Below are 18,507 nucleotides of genomic sequence, written 5' to 3'. Positions count from 1 at the left end.
TGAGACTCACAGGTACCAGTCTTGGGGTGTCACCATGCCGGTTTTGACACAAACTGTGTCGTTTTGGGGTGTCACCACACTGTTTTGGGCACACTGTGCCCTTTTGGGGTGTCACCATTCTGTTTTGGGCACAGACCACCATTTTGGGGTGTCACCATGCCATTTTGGGTATACAGCACTATTTTGGGGGGTCACCACACCGTTTAGGGCACACACCACACGGCACTTGGCTGTTTTCGTTATATTTTATTATACATATTTATAGGAGGGTTTATAGTGCTCCCTCCCACCGCCAGCCGGGCAGGCCCCCGGGGGAGGAGGGGGGGGTTCCCTGCTTCTTCCCCCCCAGCCGGGAAACGCTGCCCCAGGCCGCCCTCAGCTCTCGGGGCCGGCCGCGGCCTGGCGCTGCCGCCGGCGCTCGAGCAGGCGGTAGGCGCGGACGCTGCACAAGTACCCGGCGTACACCGTCAGCAGCATCATGGAGCCGGAGAAGGCCTTGTAACCGAAGTCAGCCAGCTGCTTGCCGGACACCATGGCTGCTCCTGCAACACAAGGTGAGGGTCAGCGCCGCCGCGAGCGCTCCCTCGCCCGCCGGGAGCTGCCCCGTTACCCGCTCCCCAGCCCCGTACCTGCGCCCTCAGGCTCCGGTTCCACCGGCGCGGCCTCGCTGTGGTGCGCTTCCGGCCCGCGCCTGTCAGGTGGGGCCGGCCCCGCCGCGCTGCCTGCTGGGATGTGTAGTCCGCGAAGGCGGGGCGCTCCATAGGGAGCTGCAGCTCCCCCTCGCGGGAGGAGGTGGCGCCGCTGTTTTACCTCAGGTCATGGCGGTAACTGCTGCCCCGCTGCGCGCACCCCGCGGTCATTCCTCCCCAGCGCAACCCTTGTACTGGCCTTTCTGCGTGAGGCACACCACGGGTCACCCTGCGTGAGGTACCGCCGCCCTGAGGGGACTGTCCTCAGCGGCACACGGGATGGAGCAAAGGCTGCACGAGTCGCACTCCAGCACTGAGCACCCAGAGGCACCTTCCAGCATTGAGGTGCCCAGACGCACCCTCCAGCATTGAGGCACCCACAGGCACCTTCTAGCATTGAGGCGCCCAGAGGCATCCTCCAGCATTGAGGCGCCCACAGGCACCCTCCAGCATTGAGGCGCCCACAGGCACCTTCCAGCATTGAGGCGCCCACAGGCACCCTCCAGCATTGAGGCGCCCACAGGCACCTTCCAGCATTGAGGCGCCCACAGGCACCCTCCAGCATTGAGGCGCCCACAGGCACCCTCCAGCATTGAGGCACCCACAGGCACCTTCCAGCATTGAGGCGCCCACAGGCACCTTCCAGCATTGAGGCGCCCACAGGCACCCTCCAGCATTGAGGCGCCCACAGGCACCCTCCAGCATTGAGGCACCCACAGGCACCTTCCAGCATTGAGCCGCCCAGAGGCATCCTCCAGCACTGAGACACCCCTCCTGAGTGCCCACATATGCTCACAGCTGGAGAGCCTCCTTCAAGAGGCTTTAGGAGGCCACCTCCTCCCAAAGCAGCTGCTGGCAGGATCCGCGCTCCCCTCCCAGCACTAGCAGTTGAACAGGGCTGTGCCAGCGCTGCGCTGCTCCAGGGGCTCTGTCAAGCACCAGGCTGCAGGAGCCAGGCTTCCCCCCGCTCCCCCATCCTCGCCCCAGGCCGCTGCACAGCAGCAGCTCCCGAGGCTGCGGTGCCTGGATGTGCTGAGCCTGCAGAACATAACTCCAAATGGCAAAGGGAAGACTTTTTATAGCTCCTGAACTCCAGCCCTAGTGAAAGGCAGGGGGTGGCTAACAGCAAGAGACTTGTGCACCGGTCACCCCCCAGGTGAGACGTGGGACCTTCAAACGCAGCGAGGGGCTGCAGCGGCTCGGGCACTGCCGGCAGCACATAGTGCTAAAGAAACCCACAGGAGGAGGATGCACAAAGCACTTCCATGGCAAAGGAGCTAACACCTAAATGCAAGTCCCAAACGCAGTTCCAGACCTGCTGCAGCTCCAGGAAGGTGCTGGCAAGACTTTACCAAGCCAAGGTGAGAGACTGCAACATATTGAAGGAAGAGAGCTCAGAGCCTGTCTCCTATATAAGCCTCACATCCAAACACTTGAGCTGGGATTCCTGAAGCGCTTGAAGGCAAAGGGAAGTAGAAGTTGTGCCAGCCCTGCAGGAACATGCTGGACTTCCTTTATCCTCCCTCCAACCTCAATAAAGTTCCTTGTGAGAGGAAGCTGATGCTGGCTACTTTCTGTAGGATAGCTCAGTTTTATTTAAAGGTCGTAGGGTACCCAGTGAGAAAGCGTGTCTAATAAAAGGCACAAAAATGACTGCAATGCCAGCAGATTAAATTCCCCTAGCAAGAGGCTGAGCAGAGGGCTAACAGTCTTGGAAAGGTCACTCAGTATGAGATGCATTTCAAAGAAAGACAGGACAGGGCAAGTCTGGGAAAAGCAGTTGGGAAGAGATGAAGAAAGCAACACGGCATGTTCCAAGAAGCCAAGACATCAGAGGAGGGGTGGCCTGGGGTACATGGGGCACAGCGGGGTCCTGGCCCAGCTCCTGCAAGCCCCAGGTAGAAGAGTTAGGACTCTGTATCCAGTTCTACCATTGCAACCTCAACCCTCTTCACTCCTACAGCCAAACTTTAACACTGCTGAGAAAAAGCAAGTGGGACACTGCGTGATGTTGTGACTGAACAAGGACCTGCAGGGGCATTCTTGCTGTTTCTGGGACAGCACACGAGGGTGCAGAGCCAGGAGGGAATGAACAGTGCCCTTCTCTGCACTCTCAGCAAGTCCAGCAGGCACCAACCCAAAGACAATGATGCACCAGAGCGACAGAGCAAAGAGCGTGTCTCCCATCTCCTCTCCAAGTTTATTATTGCTTTAAACATTCCTATGCTACAGGGCCAGTCAGAGAGCCAGCAGCTCTAGGAGCCGGACCAGGGGTGGACAGTGAGCCCTGGGGCAGCTCCAGCCTGCCAGCCCAGACAGGGATCGCTGAACCGGCCACGCTGGCCTGAGCCAACAGGAGCAGCTTCAGAGGACCAGGAAGCACGTGGCACCCAGCTGGACAAGGGGCAAGCGTGAAAGGCACGGCATGAGGCATGAGACCTCTGTCCTCTCCTGGGATGTTGGGAGGTCTCCTCGTACCTCTTTGTGGATCACATGTCCATTGCTGCCCCTTGTGTCAGTGGGCAGTTTCCAGCACCCTCACAAGAGGGGCAGCAGGGAAAGGAAGTGTGGAACCTGCTTTCTCAGCTCCTAGAAAGCCACAGGTAGAAGCAAAGACTGGGCTAAGGCACAGACTGGGGCAAGCCAGAAAGAAGGCAAAAAGCTGCTGTGGATCATCCATCTAAAGGCAACATGACCCAACTGCTCTGTCAGGTACACAGCCAAGGGTTACACTTGGCACACTTGTTACAGCTGCTCCCAAAGACTTTGGGGCAGTTGGTCCCTGCATTGCCAAAGCCAAGAGGGAGGACAAACCAGTGTGAGGGAGAAAGGCTGCCCAGGGATGGGCGTGGAATCAGCACAGGCAAATCTGTGACAACAGGGGAGGTTTGATTGCAAGAGCCAAAAGCCTAAATAAACAAGTGCCCTCACACACAAAGCATTGGCCAGAGCAGCTGGGGGTGGCTGGGGCAGCAGCACATGGCAACGTGGCAAAGAATGCTGTTACCTGTGCTGTGCTGCTTAGAAAGAAGAGTGATTCTCAGCTCCTTGGAAGTCCTGAGGAGCTTCATTCAGCCTGGTGGAGCCTGGCAGGGAACTGTGTCCTCTGCACGAGACAGTTAAGCCAAAAGCAAGAGCAGTGAGCAAGAAAGGGCTGGTGTCATGCAGAGTGGCTCCATGGGGCTAATAGCAAAGCTTGTCCTCCCAGGCAGTGCCCCCTCAAGATGACCTGGCAGAGTCCCTCTAGGAACTGAATCCATCATGGCAAGAGAAAGTGGAAGGAGGAAGATGCTCAGCCCCACTCAGGGCAGAGCCTAGACAGCAGCAGAAGCTAAATGAGCCCTTCGAAGAGAAAGTGAGATCAACAGGTACCTCTGTGCAGATGCCAGGATCAGGCTGGCACTGTCCAGGGCTGATAAAGGGACCCTCTGCCCTTCCAGCACCTTACAAAGGCTCCCAGGAGACCTGGACTCCTTACAAAGCTGTAGCTCTCCGCTCATCTCGGCAGGATCAGTGGTCTTGCAGGCAGAGCCCCCTTACATGTGCTCGGGGTGGTTCTGGAGGCACTTGATGACATCAGTAACAGGTTTGCCCTTGTAGCAGATCTCATACACAGCTGTGAAGAGGGGGAACCTGTGGGCAGATGAACAAAGTCACCCCTTGCCCTGTCACCACAGCTGGCAGAGTCACAGCACCTCCTGTGGTGACATGCAGGACCACTGGGCAGGAGCAGGTAGGACAGTGTCATCCTGCCTCATCCAACGGGCCACTCCTGGCCAGCTGGTTTGATTTGAGCTGTCTAGAGATTGACCTGAAGAGCAGGGACACTAAGGGTGGGGTTCCCCTTCTGCCCCCACGAAAGAGCAGACAAGGGAGATGGCAGCACTCACTTCTCCACTGCATTCTTGCTTTTCAGGATGCGATGGAGCTCGGCAGACGTCTGGGGACCCTGCAACTTCTGCCCATTCAACATCTCCTCCTCCAGCTGCTCAAGAGACTGAAACAACCCAACAAGTTGAGGGAACTGGACCCTGCAACCCCATCTGCCACCCCACGTCCCTTCCCTGGAGCCAGGCTGTGGCACTGGGTGAGTGAAGGCAGATGTGTCACAGTGCTAACTGGGTTTACCTCAGCAGGGGGATGCAGGCACCAGTGTTGCTCCTCTTACCTTCCCAGTCTTGGCAAAAGCCTCGGCCACCTTTCGGTTGCGGCCACCATAGCAGGTAGTGATGAGATCAGCAACCCCACAGCTCTGCAGGAACGTGGAGGAGGTGACAGGGCCCTTACAGAAGAGTTTGGCAAAGCCAATCATCTCCATGAGTCCCAGACGGATCACGGCAGCCTTTGTGTTGTCTCCATAGCCGAGCCCATCACAGAAACCTGCTCCTACAGCCACAACGTTCTGGAAAACAGCAGCATTGTGGAAGGATCTGTTCCCAGTGGAGCTCAGGGCTTTGCTGTGTCCATGAGCTGCCAGTGTGATCCCAAGCACAGGCTCCTGATGATCCAGTGATCATCATCCCTCTAAGCAGCTGAACAGGACACATCCAAAGTCTGGCTTTTGACCCAAAGGTCTCAGTGAGCCACAGTGCAGTGCCCAGAGGGGTTCATTCCGCTGTCAGCCTCCTCCCCAGAGCTCCCTGCAGGGCCATACGGAGTCACAGGCTCTGCTAACCAAGCCCTGCAAAGCCCAGTGAGCAGCTCACCCACCTTGAGAGCCCCACAGATCTCCACAGTGTCAGCTTCCTGCACCACTGTCACCCGGAAATTCGGTGTCTGCATCAGCTCCTTCAGCATCTGCCCATGCTGCAGGTTCTTGCAGCCTGATGAGACAACGGGGGAAGGAGGAAGATGATGGGGGGAGGCCCTAAGGTAGGACTGTGCTGCTCTCCTGCTCAGTGGGGTGTTCCTGCAGCAAAAGCCCTTGCAGGTAGTGCAGCGAGAGGAACCTATTGCCCAACTTATGGGCATTGCTAAACATTTGCAGGTCTACATTGTGGGGCAGATAAGCAAGGTTCAGCCTTGGAACTCCCAGAACACAGGGTCAGTCCCTACTGCTGTGTCAAGAAACGACATGTCCACTAAATGAAAGGCGTCTTCAAAGGCTACAAATTTGGGTTTGGAGATTGCTGTTCTCCCTGTTCCTGCAGTGCAAGAGCATCTCTGTGCTCGCAGTGGTAACATGCTGTGTTTATACCACTCCAGTCTCTGCACCCTCCTGCACAGCATGTTTGCTTTTGTTTAAAATACAGACACTTTGAGCCCTGGAACATCTAATCCAGCAGCAAACTGGTCTGTTGGTTTTGGCTGCTGTGCCTGATTCACAAACAGTGTGGAGGATGTTAGGAACAGCCACCAGATGAGCTTTCAAGCAGCCCTGCCTGGCAACAGCACGGGATCCCGGTGAGCGTCCCTTGAAGCTTAAGGAAATAAAGGTAGGAACTCTATTTCTAAAGGTCCTCTTAGTGTCCACCCCTTTGGTTTGTGCCAGGCAGACTGCCTGATGCTTAGTCTGTGCTGGCAGGAACTTTTAGACACACAACTCTGGTTTTAATGAAGCGAGCAATCACATTGTAAACCCTGTGAATGAGCTCATCCGGCTCCTATGGAGTGTCGCTGCCTCCACTGGGGTCAGCTCACCCGAGGCAGCAGCAGTTTGAGCTGCACCACGCTCAGCCCTTTGCCTCTTCCCACTCCTCAGGAGTGAGAGCTGCTGCTGAGGGGGGTTCTTGGCTCCTTACCGATGGTTGTTTCACAGAACTTCTCTTCTGCCACTTCATTTGCAATATTGGCCCCCATGAGGACGCTCATCTCTATTCCCAGTTTCTCACAGATGATGTCTGAGATCAGCCTCAGCCCATCTGGTCCTTCATCCACCCCCTGGGAGACGACCAGGGGCAGAGATGAGGACCTGCCCCCAGCCCGCCATTCCCCGTGCTCCAATGCTCTTGCTCTCATCCCCACAGCCCCCCCAGTGCTCAGCTGCACCCCATTCCTCACAGTGCTTGAGATCCCCCACATGCCCTCACCCTTCTCCACCAATACACCTCCAAATCCCCACCTACCACATCCCCCCATAACCCCAGAGCCCAGTTTCTCCTCCAAAATCCCAGGATTCCTTTTCAGCTCCTCCGAGCCAGGCTGCTCCCAGTTAAACCCCTTTAGCCCAGCACCCCAGTGACCTGCCTGGGCTCCCCCTGCTCACACCTTGATGAGTGACATCCCAACAGCATCTTTCTTCAAATGGCCCTTGAGCTGATCACAGACTTTGCCAATAAACTGGTGGGGCACCACAAAGAGGAGGATGTCAGCCCCAGCGCAGGCTTTCAGCAGGTCTGGCTCTGCTACCTGAAGAGAGTAGGACTGTTGTGAAGGACTTGTGCCTGTAGCTGTGCGGTGAGTGTGTCCTGAATCCAAGGGGAGCAGAGGCTTGAGAGTAACTACTGGGGGCTTCCCTGTAAGGGAAGGAAGGGCACAAGTCACTGCCCCGCCGTCCCCTCCCAGGGCTGGCAGAGCAGAGGGGCAGGAGCAGAGCTGGTCCCACAGGAGTGCTGAGGGGCCGAGCGTCCTGCCATGGGGCAGGAGGCCCCATGGGCCCAGAGCACAGCCAGCAACATGGCCTCAAGCCCAGGCTGTAGGATACCAGAGCAGGGGCAAAGGTGGGCAGCGGTAGCAGCCAGGGCTGCAGCTCGTCCAAGCACAGATCAAGGTCACTGGGAGCGTGTAACTGAGTCTCTGCAGCCCGCTGCATTCCCTGCCTTCACAGCACAGTGCCCAGGGCTCCAGCGGGGCTGTTTATTACCTCTCACCACAGCCTGGCTGCCAGCACCGGCCCTTGCGCTCAGTGGGGAGACCACCGCCGGGCCACACTCACCACGTTGGGGGGCAGCTTGTGCCCTGGCAGGTACTTGACGTTCTCGTGCTCTGTGTTGATGATGTCTGTGAGCCGCCGGCCACCCACCTCCTCCTGCAGCACCCACATGTTCACCTGGTTCTCGAAGGTGCTCAGCCGCGCCGCGTTGCTGCCAGCGATCTTGGCGATGGCCGAGCCCCTGCACGGGCAGAGCAGAGCCGCAGGCAGTGGGCACGGGGACAGCTCGTACCGAGGGACACCTCGGGGGGGTATCGGTGCCCGGGAGCAGGTGCTCACCAGTTGCCAGAGCCCACGATGCAGACTCTCTTGCCGCCCATGGTGCCGGGAGTCGAGGCACTGCGCAGCACAGAGCCCGCCGCTGCTATTTCAAGGCCGCCCGGGGCAGCGGGAGCAGGGACAGCCCCGTCCCGCCTCCAGCCCCGCCTCGCCCCAGGGGAACCGGGTGGCCGAGCCCCGGGGCAGCCCGGCCAGTCCCCGGTAATGCGAGGCTGCACCACAGGTATGAATTGCTTCCCTGGAGCAAAGGGGAAATGGCTGATCCCAAATCTGTGCTGAACTGGGAGTGGGGACTTCCAAATCTCTCCCCTTTCCTGTAATAAAGTATTTTATTCTCCCCCTCTTCCTAAGTGCCATTTCCCCCCCAAAGTAAGGACAAACCACCTGGTTGCACACTCAGGCCACAGCTCCTGCCCTCATCTCACTGCCTGAAGCAGCAGCACCAACTGCCTGACCTGAGGCAAACTGCCCGTTCTTCTCTAGAGGATCTCTTGATGCTGCAACAAGGGCTTAGAGGTTTTCCTTAAAGCATTATTACATTGCTACGTTCATGAACGAGGCAGGGTGCCACGTTCTGCAAGGCAGCAGAGGGCGAAAACAGCTGAGTGGATTTTATCAGCAGGTTGGTCACTGCATTTCCAGTTTTGCTGAAGTTATTTTGCTTGTTTACCACCAAAGCACTTTGCAAAGGCTCAAGAGACTCTGCAAGCCAAGAGATCCCTACACCAAAGGCGCTCTATAAAAGGCCAAAATATGAAGAACCTTTTCGCTCCAGTCTCTTAACCCAGCTGGCTTTGTGAAAGAAAAGTGGAGATAATCCTGTCCCTTCCCAGGCAAGCAAATGAAGCGTCATCCCCCAAGCTGAGAGGAAGGGTGCTGGCAGCGCAGAAGGAGGAGGACAGCTTCCTTCACAGGAGGCTTTTATTAAAACTGGGTGACGTCTACAAGGATACAGTACAAAAAAAATTTGGTCCATGGAAAAAAACCCCATAATAGTCAGTTAAGAAAAGCAGTTACTCTGCAACAGCTACGTTTGCCTACGCAGGACTCAGCATCCTTCATGTGTGATTCCCCTGAGGAGTCAGTGGGCTGCTTCATCAGCACCAAGACCTTCACCCCAGTACCACAGAGGAGCCATTTCCTAAGGGGGCAGAGGAGAAGGGAAGTCGAGAGTCTATTACTCACAGACATGTATAACACAGACACAAGGAGTAGGGCCACCCAAATTCATAGCAACCTTCCCAACCACACCAAAGATGGGTGCGGGGATGGGGGGGGGGTCATCAGTAATGTGACTTTGCAGCTATTCCAAGAGAATCCAACCAACTTTCAAGTCCATTTGCATTACAGTCCCGAGCAGAAATACCAAGATCCAGGTCAAGAGAAGCCATTCTCTTACACCTGACCACTAGTCCACTAGTAATTCATTCCATGAAGAGGCATCTGGGCTGCTACTCCCCAGAGTAGAGAAAAATCTACTTGTACATTCCTGAAACCATGCTGGGCCTTACGGCAGCCCCACAAGCTACAACTTGACTAAAACCCACTGGAGCTTCAGCATGGAAACACACCTGCTAACTCATATATGCTTGAAGATACATCCATTCCCAAGGACTGTCCTGTTCCACCCTCAGATCCACATGAATAAGCCTCTGGTCCCCACAGCAAGTGACACAGGATAACTGTCCCAAAGGAATGAGCCTACAACACTGTGTCCCTGCACAATTCCACCAGGCAATTGCTGCATCCCCTCTCCCTGCTACAGGGAGAACAAGCAGCCAGATGGTTTGATGCAACAGCAAGTGGAGGTCTTTTGAAGTGCAGAGAAGTCTCACCACTCCAGTGCTTCCACATCCCTGCAGTAAGCCAACGCCTCCTCTGCCCTGTGATCCCAGCCTAGGACAGTCTGTCAAAGAACACAAACAGAACAGAGCAGGGAAAAAGAGGCAGGAGAAGAAGCGATTCTCCACACAGTCCAGTAACTTCCTCAAGGAGGAGTGACCTATGAGGCAGCCCAGTGCAGCAGCACCCTCCACACGAGGGAGTGAGGGCAGGGAGGTATGTCAGCTCATGGCATCCTGCCCACTACATCTCCTGGTATAACACAAGGCAGGGAAGAGACTAGCCACAGAACTCCACCTTTACAGCAGCTCCAGGCTTCCCAGAGCCAGGTCTCGTGTGCCACAACTAGATGCTAGTTGGAGGAAGAACAGGTTGTGGTTTCTGAACTTGAGAAAGGCTCCAAGTCAGCAGTTGCACTGGCTATGGGGACACACTACAGGCAGTGCAGAGTCAAGGGGAGGCTCTCGGAAGCCTTGGGACCGGCAAGGCAACAGTCAGGAAGAAAACCAGGTAGAAATGTGTGTTCACTGGAGCCTGTCTGCTTGCCACAGCCCAGCAGACTGCAGGTGTCCTGGAGCTGCCCCAACAGGGACAATGCCAGGATGAATAATGAGGCGGCCTCGCTGCCGGAGTGGGATTATGTGAGCTTTAACAGCGTACTCTGCAGCTCTGGCTCCACAAAGAGCTGTGATGCCTTCTGGTGGGGAGCAGCAGAGCATCTATGTGTTACGGATTCCCAGGGCCTGCTCCAATTCCTGCCGTCTCTGCTGCACCTGCAAGAGAAGCCAGAGCAGAGCATTAACACACATGGATGGTGCAGCACCACAGCATCCCAGTAACACAGGACCCAGCTGGCCACTGGGTGAGCTCAAACCGGGAGCAAGATGCATCAGCAGTGTCTACAAGTGGAACTTAACACTGCCACTCTCCACCAGCAGCGTCTGCCCCCAAATTGTCACAGGTACTCAGAGCCACTGGGTATAGAGGAGGACCCCTGCTTGGGGACACTCACCTTGGAGTAGAAGTATCTGCACACAGCTTCCTGAGCCCACGGCTGGAAGTAGAACTCAGCTCTACGCTCCTCTTCTGGATTCCCAACAACATCAGTCATTGTCTGGAGAGCACAAAGGACGAAACAGTTCAAGGAGTGCAAAAGCTCTAACTGTGCTGAGCAAACCCACAGCCCTCCCATTTCCTCAAAGGCATTTCAGAAGAGTCAGGTCAGGTTCTTCCACTTGACTCCAATTCTAGTGTTGCTTTCTGTGCAGGAAATTGCCTCTCTCTCTCAGTGGGAGCTGGTTATAATGAGGGAAGCGTGTGACTGGATCCACCTTCCACACAAGTCAAAGCTTTTACCTTTAAATCCCGGCACTGGGACTGGAGCCAGTCGTTGATGAAGCCCTGAGGATCTCGGGCAAAGCTCAGCATGAACTCCCGCTGGGTCTTCAGCTGGTTAATTGTCTCTATTGTTTCATGGATCTGAAGGAGATAAGCACAGAACTAAACTGCTGAATAGGGGAAAAAGTCAGACTGAAACATCAAGAGGTGGCAGCACATAAAGGCAAATTCTTATACTCCCTGGTTGACGTACACCTATCCAACAGGGTTTTTCAGCTCCCTGCACTCCTGTCCTGTTCAGGGCTCGCCTGCTCCAGAGACACATTCCCACCCAGCAAGGAGGAGGGCAGACCTGCAGGAGCTCTCCCTACCTTGTTATCCAGAGCAGCAATTTCCTGTTGACTGGCTGTGGATAGCAGAAAGGAATTCATCTGAGTTTTCAAGGTATCATCCACCTCCACATCAATGTCATAGCAAGCTGTTTTCTTCTGGTCGTTTGGGTCAACACTAGGGGCAGCCACAAGAAAGAAGCTAAAATAAGTGAGTAGCTCAATAAAGCACCAAACTGTAGCTCCTGTAGGATGATGCAGCATATGGACTGCAGGCAGGGACAAGCCACGTTAGTGTGAGAGCTGAAGTTAACACCAAGCAGCAAAGCTCCACTGATGTCTTTGCAGCACAAGGACCAAGGGATTGCTCCAAGCAGATTTCTATCTACAGAAGTGGAATGCAAAGGACAGCATGAACGTGGGAGTGCCTTGTGGAACAGAGGGACGTGGTAAGTGAAAGAGGCGGCTGTTCTTGTACAAAGAAACAATGACAGGCAACAAGGGAACTGCTGCTGAAAACCAGAACATAGCACATCGCCTTCCTGTGCCAGCTCCATCCATCCCCTCCACTCCTCCTTCTAGAAATATAAAGAAAGAAAGGAAGACAGGCTGAGAAAGTTGGGGCTGTTCAGCCTGGAGAGGAGAAGCTGCGTGGAGACCTCAGAGCAGCCTTCAAATATCTGAAGGGGGCTACAAGGATGCTGCAGAGGGACTCTTCATCAGGGGCTGGAGCGATAGAACAAGGGGTGATGGGTTTAAACTGAAACAGGGGAAGTTCAAGATGGATATAAGGAAGAAGTTCTTCCCTGTGAGGGTGCTGAGCGCTGGCACAGGGTGCCCAGAGAAGCTGTGGCTGCCCCATCCCTGGCAGTGTTCAAGGCCAGGTTGGACACAGGGGCTTGGAGCAACCTGCTCTAGTGGAAGGTGTCCCTGCCCATGGCAGCGGGTTGGAGCTGGACGATCTTAACATCCTTTCCAATCCAAACCATTCCATGATTCTAGGAATATGAACAGAAATATGAGGTCAAGCAGAGCAGTGATCTCACCTGATCACATGATTGATGATGATCGGCTCTGGGGGCATAAGCAACGCGTGAAGCCTTTGTGGGATTTCAGAGAACTTCATCCGCTGGGATTCAAATATCTGGGACAGAAACACAGGGTTAAGGGAAGGGGATGGGGCCTCAGTGCCAGCGATCACTGGCTGCTGACAAAGCAAAGCTTGTTCCAGCCCCAGTTACCTGCTGGAGGTATTTGTCACAGATGACATATTCCCTCTCGTGAGGGTCCTGGAGCTTGTGGGTCTTGATATACTGCCACAATGCCTGGATGATCACTGGCCGGGTCTGGGTGTGAATCCCCAAGAGACGAGCCAAGCGGGGATCCAGTTTGAACTGGGGAGGCTGAAACACAAAGCACAGCAAGGTGAGATGGCCCCAGACAGAGCTGGCTGTGCCCAGCACTGTTACTCCCAGGACCTTACCTGGTAATCCAGCATCAGGAGGACGGTACAGCGCACATTTACATCTCCTGGCCTCTTCACCTGAAAGCCATCTGTCTCCTGAGTTGTAGCAGTCCTGTGCCACTGCAACAGGAGGGGGCATTGAGAAGCACTCCCACACTTGGTTCCCTTTGCTCCTGCTGCTTGACACCCAACAAGCTTGCCAGTACATCCCACCCACCTAAAGTTCACCATTCCCACTTACAGCTTGAAACAAGAGTTAACACATTTGTTCAGACCCCAGCGAGTCAGAGGAAAAGCTAAGATGAGAATTTAAGAGCTCCTGGCTCCCAGCCACTTGTTCAAGCCTGAAGTGTCCCCACCTCTTGAGTTACAAGAGTTATACAAACCCTGTCTGCTGAAACACCAACCCATTTTTAGAGGTAACATAGCAAAAAGAAGCTCACCTCTACTAGGTGATTGTCAGGGCCATACAGGTCTTTATCAAGTTCAATGACCAGAGATTTAAAGAAGGATGAGAACTTTCTTTTCTGCTTGGTGGCATCATATTTGGACAAAGCAGACTGCAAGCAACACAGGAAGGAAAAGCATTAGGACAGCAAGTCTCAGCACTCAAGCAAAGCCACCGTGCATGACAGCGTTCCTTTAAGTTCTGAACACCTAAATTCACCAACATGTGCTTGAAAATCAAGTTCCAAGTCAGAAAGTGAAAGACTGGAGTTAAAGATGAGCTTGCAGGAATTAAATCACTCAGCAATTACATACAATGCCCCCATTCTCAGAGCCAGGGTACACCAGTGCCACTGATCTGCTCTCACCAGTAATTCTTAGAGCTATAAGAACTTTGTATAACTCATGTCCTTGGACCCATCGGTCTCCAAGTTGGGCTCTCGGTCTCGTCACCATCAGACTCCTTGGAAAACAGAGATGAAGGAGGATATCAAGCCCCTAGCTCTGCTCTCAGACACCAAGAAACTGCTTTCATTGCCAATTCCAGAACCACACAGTTGGGTATTTCACACTTACATCTTCCAGCAGCCGTCCTTCCACCCGGAGCTCCCAGGAGGCGACTGTTCCTTCACCATCCTCTGCGTCTGACTTGGCTGGATTGAAGGTATTGGAGATAAAAATACGCAGCTTTCGTTTTTGCTACGAGGAAAAGCATTGGCACAGTGTTAATTCTCAAATAGAGGGTTATCTTGCTTATGTTCTGCTAAAACGAAGCTTGATGGGTTTAGCTGCCTCATATTCCCCCTCTCCTGGGGCAGACAACAAGGGAAGAGGCATTTCTGGTTCCATTGCTATGTCTGGAGCATTACGATTCCTGATACTCCATGCTTACAGAGACATGACAGCTCCAGAGCCCTCCTGCTGTCTTAACTGAAAGGAAGAGCCTCCAAACCTTGCTTCAGATAGCCACAAACACAGCCCTCCCCTACCTTAATGGGTCTCTTCAAAGCCTCCTGGATATCCAAGCGCTTCCTCATGATGGTCTGGTCCAATTTCCTTTCAAAGGCCAGAAGGTCCATGTAGGCCTGAGACTCGGGTACAAGTTCACGAATCTACAGCCAACCAAGAATGCAAATCACTGTCAGCGCCCCTGTCCCTCTCCAGCCAACTCCACACCACCCCAGGCTGCATCCACACGTGCCACTCACCCTCTGAGGTAGAATTTTATCAGCCATCTTCTTCTTTTTAGCACTGTTAAGGAAGAAGATGCACACAGAGGCATTAAAACAGCGACCACTTTCTGCAGGTTAACTGGAGCATTCACAAAGGGAGCCACACAACGGCTCCTTCTCTGGTTGCCACTGTGGCATTAGCAGTGCTCTCGTCTGGATGCCAGTCCCGGCCTCAGGATCTCATTTTCGGGGACACTCCTCATTACACATGAGGCTTTTGATTCCCCTGCAGAGCCCTGTGACTGATTCACACCCCACATGAGAGCTGAGAGCAGGGTTCAAGGAGCACTGACAGAACGCCTCAACCAAGTGACTCTGACCTCAACCCACTTCACATTGACTTTTCTAGGAGATGCATTTGCAATCAAGGCACGAATCACCAGTGTCACTGAGGCACCACGTTATACTGTTATAAACGTCACATAAACCCGCTCCTGTCTCGTGGCTGCACATTATTCCTTCATGCTGGAAGCCCCCCACTCCCAGAGGAGCTCACAAGGGAGCTGATGTCCTTTCAGCCCTCAAGAACCAGCCATGGGAGTGCAGCACGAAGTTGGAACACCCAGATGCAACCCAACAGAGCAGCTTTGTGCTGGTCACACCATGCCAGTGACTGATGCTTCCCACTGCCCCATGCCCGGCTCAGTCCCTGCTTTGCGATTCTGGGGGTGTCTGTCTGCACCCCCAAACCCAGCCTGTCCCCTGGGGGCTTTGGGGAGAGAGGCAACACGTCTGTGTCCCTGTTTATGGATGCCAGATACCCCCGCTGCTCGGCGATGCACCGGAATGCCCCGGGATGTGCCAGGATACTCCCGCTGCCCGGGGATGCACCCGCTGCCCCGGGATGCCCCCGTTGCCCAGGGATGCGCCGGGACGCCCGGGGATGCCCCCGCTGCCCAGGGATGCGCCGGGACGCCCGGGGATGCCGGCCCTTACTTGTGGTTGCGGTTGGGCACGGCCTGCGGCTGCACCTGCTGGAGCTGCTGCGGCGCGGGCCTCTTGCGGGCCTGGTCCAGGCTGGCCTGCGCCATCCCGGGCCGCACCGCCGGGCTCCCGCCGTACCCGGGCGGCCCCATGGAGGGGCCCTGTGGCGCCAGCCGGCTGCCCGGTAACATTCCGGGGCGCTGCGGAGAGAAGAAAACCGCTCCAGTGCCCACCGAGAGGGACCGGCCCCGGCGCCTCCGCTCCCGCCCGCCCCGCCCCGCGCAGCGCCGGTCCGCGCGTCCCCGCCGGCCCCTCCCCCGCCTCACCGGGTAGGCGGCTCCCGGCAGCGGCGAACGGTACAGGCCCTGTCCCGGAGCCGGGCCCATGCGCACCGGCCCGCCCGGTGTGCCCGGTCCCAGCGCGCCGGCTCCGGCAGCGGCCCCACCGCCGCCGCCGCTGGGAGTCACCGACTGGAAGCCCGCCCGCGCCGCCATCTTCTCCAGCACAAAGGGGAGCGGGCCGGAACCGGACGTTGGCCATAGAGAGCACGCGTGGGTGCCGCGCTAGAGAGGCGCCTCCCGCAACTGACGCCCTCTGCTGGCTGGAGGCCGCGCTAAGAGGCGGGGGTGCAGGGTCCTGGGGGGTCAGGGTGCAGGGTCCGTGGTGGCTGTTATTGAGGTGCAGGGTCCTGGGGGACCGGGGTGCAGGGTCCGTGGTGGCTGTTCTTGGGGTGCAGGGTCCTGGGGGACCGGGGTGCAGGGTCTGTGGTGGTTGTTCTTGGAGTGCAGGGTCCTGGGGGACCGGGGTGCAGGGTCCGTGGTGGTTGTTCTCGGGGTGCAGGGTCCTGGGGGATTGGGGTGCAGGGTTCGTGGTGGTTGTTCTTGGGGTGCAGGGTCCTGGGGGCAATGCTCATGGGGAGCCTATGGGGGATGCAAAGGCAATGTGGGAGCAGAGAGTCCTGTGGGAGTTAGGAGCGGGGTGGGAGATGCAGTGACTGTGCCAGGGGCTCCCATCTCCATGCAAAACAGAAGGTGCAGCTCCTTGAATCCTCAGGCTGGCAGCCATTGAGCTGCCTTCACGTGTTCTCAGGGGCTCATCCACCTCCCTCAGCTGACACCGCACTCGTTTTGATCTCTCCTGTCCTAATTTAGCCTGGCTGATTTCCACTGCCGCCATAGGAATTACTGCATGGGAGCTGTTACAGTCAGAGCTGCCTTGGAGCTGAGGAGGGTTGAGGTGTCAGTCCCACGCTTGCCAGGCCATAACTGCAGCACTCACTGCTATAAATACGTGCCTATTGCAGGAGGTGCTGGTCCTGAAGCCTCCCTTGCTCTGGGATGTGTTTGGAGGAAGGTGGCTTTGCGTGCCCCAGGGATGGAGAGCTCCAACGTGCACATGTGGCAGCAACACCTCTCACCATGTCCTTAACATCTTAAGAAGTAACCTTATGGGGGCATAAATGGGCTGAGTGGAGTCAGTTTGTTCAGGTTTAGGCTGAGCACCCAGGAAAAGGATTCCTCTCTCCCTTGACAGCGACTGGGTTTGCTACAGCAAGCGTGCTGTTAGAATTAAAGGCCACTTTCTGCAAGTATTAGCATTAAGTTCCCTATTCCCCGGAGCACTTACCCTTGTGTTTGCTCAGAGAGAAAAGGGACACAAATCCTGCCAGCATGAATCTGTGAGTAAAAGCCAAGTGAGCGGTCACCCCACAAGTATTAATTAAGCAGTTCATGATGATCATGGATCATTTCCGAGGCTGTCCTGGACAGGGCATGGCATTGTTGAGTGAGCAAAGTGGGGATGTATTGGCACCTTTTCTGCCAGATACGGTATTCCCTATCCTTGGTGAAAAAGATGAAGCTTTGAGCACAGCCATTAACTGTTGTCTCAGCATCCATGTGTCTGTGCAGTTAATTTAATGCCACCTCCGATAGGCTTGGCGCCCAGCAGCCTGATGAAATATTCATGGGGAGGAAAAGCACTGGAACTTATCTGCTCTGTATTGTTCAGCTGCAACTTTGACTGAGACTTAAAGCCTGGCAGGAGCCTTTTGGGCAGGCTGGGAACCTGCCTGTTTCTCCTTGGAGGAACACACAGGGTGAGGTGGGATGAGAGTGAGAGAAAGCAAGAGCTAACCTGAGAAGTGGAGAGAGGGAAGTGGGACTCACCTGCTGAGCTTGGCAGAAGGGTCTTGAGAGACCTCACATTGCACGAGCTGAGCCGGGAGAGACCCCAGCCCTCAGCCCCTTCTAACCAGTCCTCTTTATCCCCTGATACTAGCTATGTTTGTAAGAAACACAAGGAGAAAATAACCCCAGCTTCCTTAGCTCAGTGTTTCCTTACACTTGTCCTTTCTCCTGCCCTGAAGGTTTGGTTGGTTCGCTCCTCCCAGTCAGGGTTTGTGAAACACTACCTCGTGCACCTTCATTTCACTGCACCCGCTGGCACAAGGCAGCTCCTCTGAAACCTTCTTCCCCAACCAGTAAAGCTCTGGCTCCAGGCAGCCGAGCGGCACCCAGGACTGTGTAATTATATCTCAGTGCCTGTTTCTGCTGGCAGCGTTAGCAGTGAGCGAGTGGTAACCAGGAATTATTGCCAGGGAGGAGAAGAGGTGATGCTATCTCTGCCACAGTTATGTGCATGTTGCATGATTAATCCTTGCTCCGTAGGGTTTCAGCAGCCACACAATCCACGAGATAAACACAGCAGTGTGCAAAAAGGTGCTTCACAGGGTTTAGACAGGAGAAGAGAAGGCTCAGGGGGACCTTATCACTCTCTGCAACTGCCTGACAGGAGGATGGAGCCAGGAGGGGGCTGGTCTCTGCTCCCAAGGAACAAGAGATGGGACAAGAGGAAATGGCCTCAAGCTGCAGCAGGGGAGGTTTAGATGGAGCTGAGGAACAATTCCTTCCCCAAAGGGTGCTCAGGCATTGGAACAGGCTGCCCAGGGCAGGGCTGGAGTCACCGTCCCTGCAAGTGTTCACACCCTGTGTAGCCGAGGCCTCAGTGCCATGGGTTAGTGGTGGCCTTGGCAGTGCTGGGAACGGTTGGACTTGATGGTCTCTTAAAGGTCTTTTACAACCTGGTCGAT

General features: G+C 55.4%; 3 protein-coding genes across 3 annotated transcripts; all 3 read right to left on the bottom strand.

Annotated features, from left to right (window-relative positions):
- Positions 1–226: 226 nt before the first annotated feature.
- On the bottom strand, positions 227–739 carry LOC115618794 (cytochrome c oxidase assembly protein COX14 homolog). The gene is made up of 2 exons (XM_030510714.1): positions 630–739; positions 227–542 (listed from the first exon to the last, which is right to left on the bottom strand). Exon 2 carries the CDS (start codon positions 532–534, stop codon positions 376–378), a length of 159 nt encoding a protein of 52 aa, XP_030366574.1. The 5' UTR covers positions 535–542; positions 630–739; the 3' UTR covers positions 227–375.
- Positions 740–2,857: 2,118 nt separating this feature from the next.
- On the bottom strand, positions 2,858–7,880 carry GPD1 (glycerol-3-phosphate dehydrogenase 1). Its single transcript, XM_030510725.1, has 8 exons — positions 7,840–7,880; positions 7,564–7,741; positions 6,897–7,037; positions 6,431–6,569; positions 5,400–5,512; positions 4,858–5,091; positions 4,580–4,686; positions 2,858–4,322 (listed from the first exon to the last, which is right to left on the bottom strand). The coding sequence occupies exons 1-8, from the start codon at positions 7,878–7,880 to the stop codon at positions 4,226–4,228; spliced, it is 1,050 nt and encodes a 349-aa protein (XP_030366585.1). The 3' UTR covers positions 2,858–4,225.
- An 862-nt stretch (positions 7,881–8,742) lies between these two features.
- Positions 8,743–15,933, bottom strand: SMARCD1 (SWI/SNF related, matrix associated, actin dependent regulator of chromatin, subfamily d, member 1). Its single transcript, XM_030510722.1, has 13 exons — positions 15,743–15,933; positions 15,429–15,616; positions 14,469–14,511; positions 14,250–14,372; positions 13,837–13,959; positions 13,257–13,373; positions 12,832–12,933; positions 12,590–12,751; positions 12,395–12,492; positions 11,391–11,526; positions 11,038–11,160; positions 10,694–10,795; positions 8,743–10,454 (listed from the first exon to the last, which is right to left on the bottom strand). Exons 1-13 carry the CDS (start codon positions 15,908–15,910, stop codon positions 10,401–10,403), a joined length of 1,539 nt encoding a protein of 512 aa, XP_030366582.1. The 5' UTR covers positions 15,911–15,933; the 3' UTR covers positions 8,743–10,400.
- Positions 15,934–18,507: the final 2,574 nt, after the last annotated feature.

This window comes from Strigops habroptila, chromosome 23, assembly GCF_004027225.2.
Source record: "Strigops habroptila isolate Jane chromosome 23, bStrHab1.2.pri, whole genome shotgun sequence".
Taxonomy (NCBI): Eukaryota; Metazoa; Chordata; class Aves; order Psittaciformes; family Psittacidae; genus Strigops; species Strigops habroptila.
Note: the sequence above shows the minus strand (reverse complement) of the source record. Positions and strands in the feature narration are given on the sequence as shown.

What these genes read in the sequence shown, in the direction of transcription:
- LOC115618794 (XM_030510714.1), bottom strand. Translation starts at nt 534, where the DNA reads ATGGTGTCCGGCAAGCAGCTGGCTGACTTCGGTTACAAGGCCTTCTCC.
- GPD1 (XM_030510725.1), bottom strand. Translation starts at nt 7,880, where the DNA reads ATGGGCGGCAAGAGAGTCTGCATCGTGGGCTCTGGCAACTG. An exon ending in AGATCTGTGGGGCTCTCAAG is followed by an intron (nt 5,092 to 5,399) that starts GTGGGTGAGCTG and finishes GCTGTTTTCCAG; the next exon opens with AACGTTGTGGCTGTAGGAGC. An exon ending in CTTTTGCCAAGACTGGGAAG is followed by an intron (nt 4,687 to 4,857) that starts GTAAGAGGAGCA and finishes GGGTTGTTTCAG; the next exon opens with TCTCTTGAGCAGCTGGAGGA.
- SMARCD1 (XM_030510722.1), bottom strand. Translation starts at nt 15,910, where the DNA reads ATGGCGGCGCGGGCGGGCTTCCAGTCGGTGACTCCCAGCGGCGGCGGC. An exon ending in ATAAAATTCTACCTCAGAGG is followed by an intron (nt 14,373 to 14,468) that starts GTGAGTGGCACG and finishes GGTTGGCTGTAG; the next exon opens with ATTCGTGAACTTGTACCCGA. An exon ending in CCCAGTGCCGGGATTTAAAG is followed by an intron (nt 10,796 to 11,037) that starts GTAAAAGCTTTG and finishes TGTGCTCTCCAG; the next exon opens with ACAATGACTGATGTTGTTGG.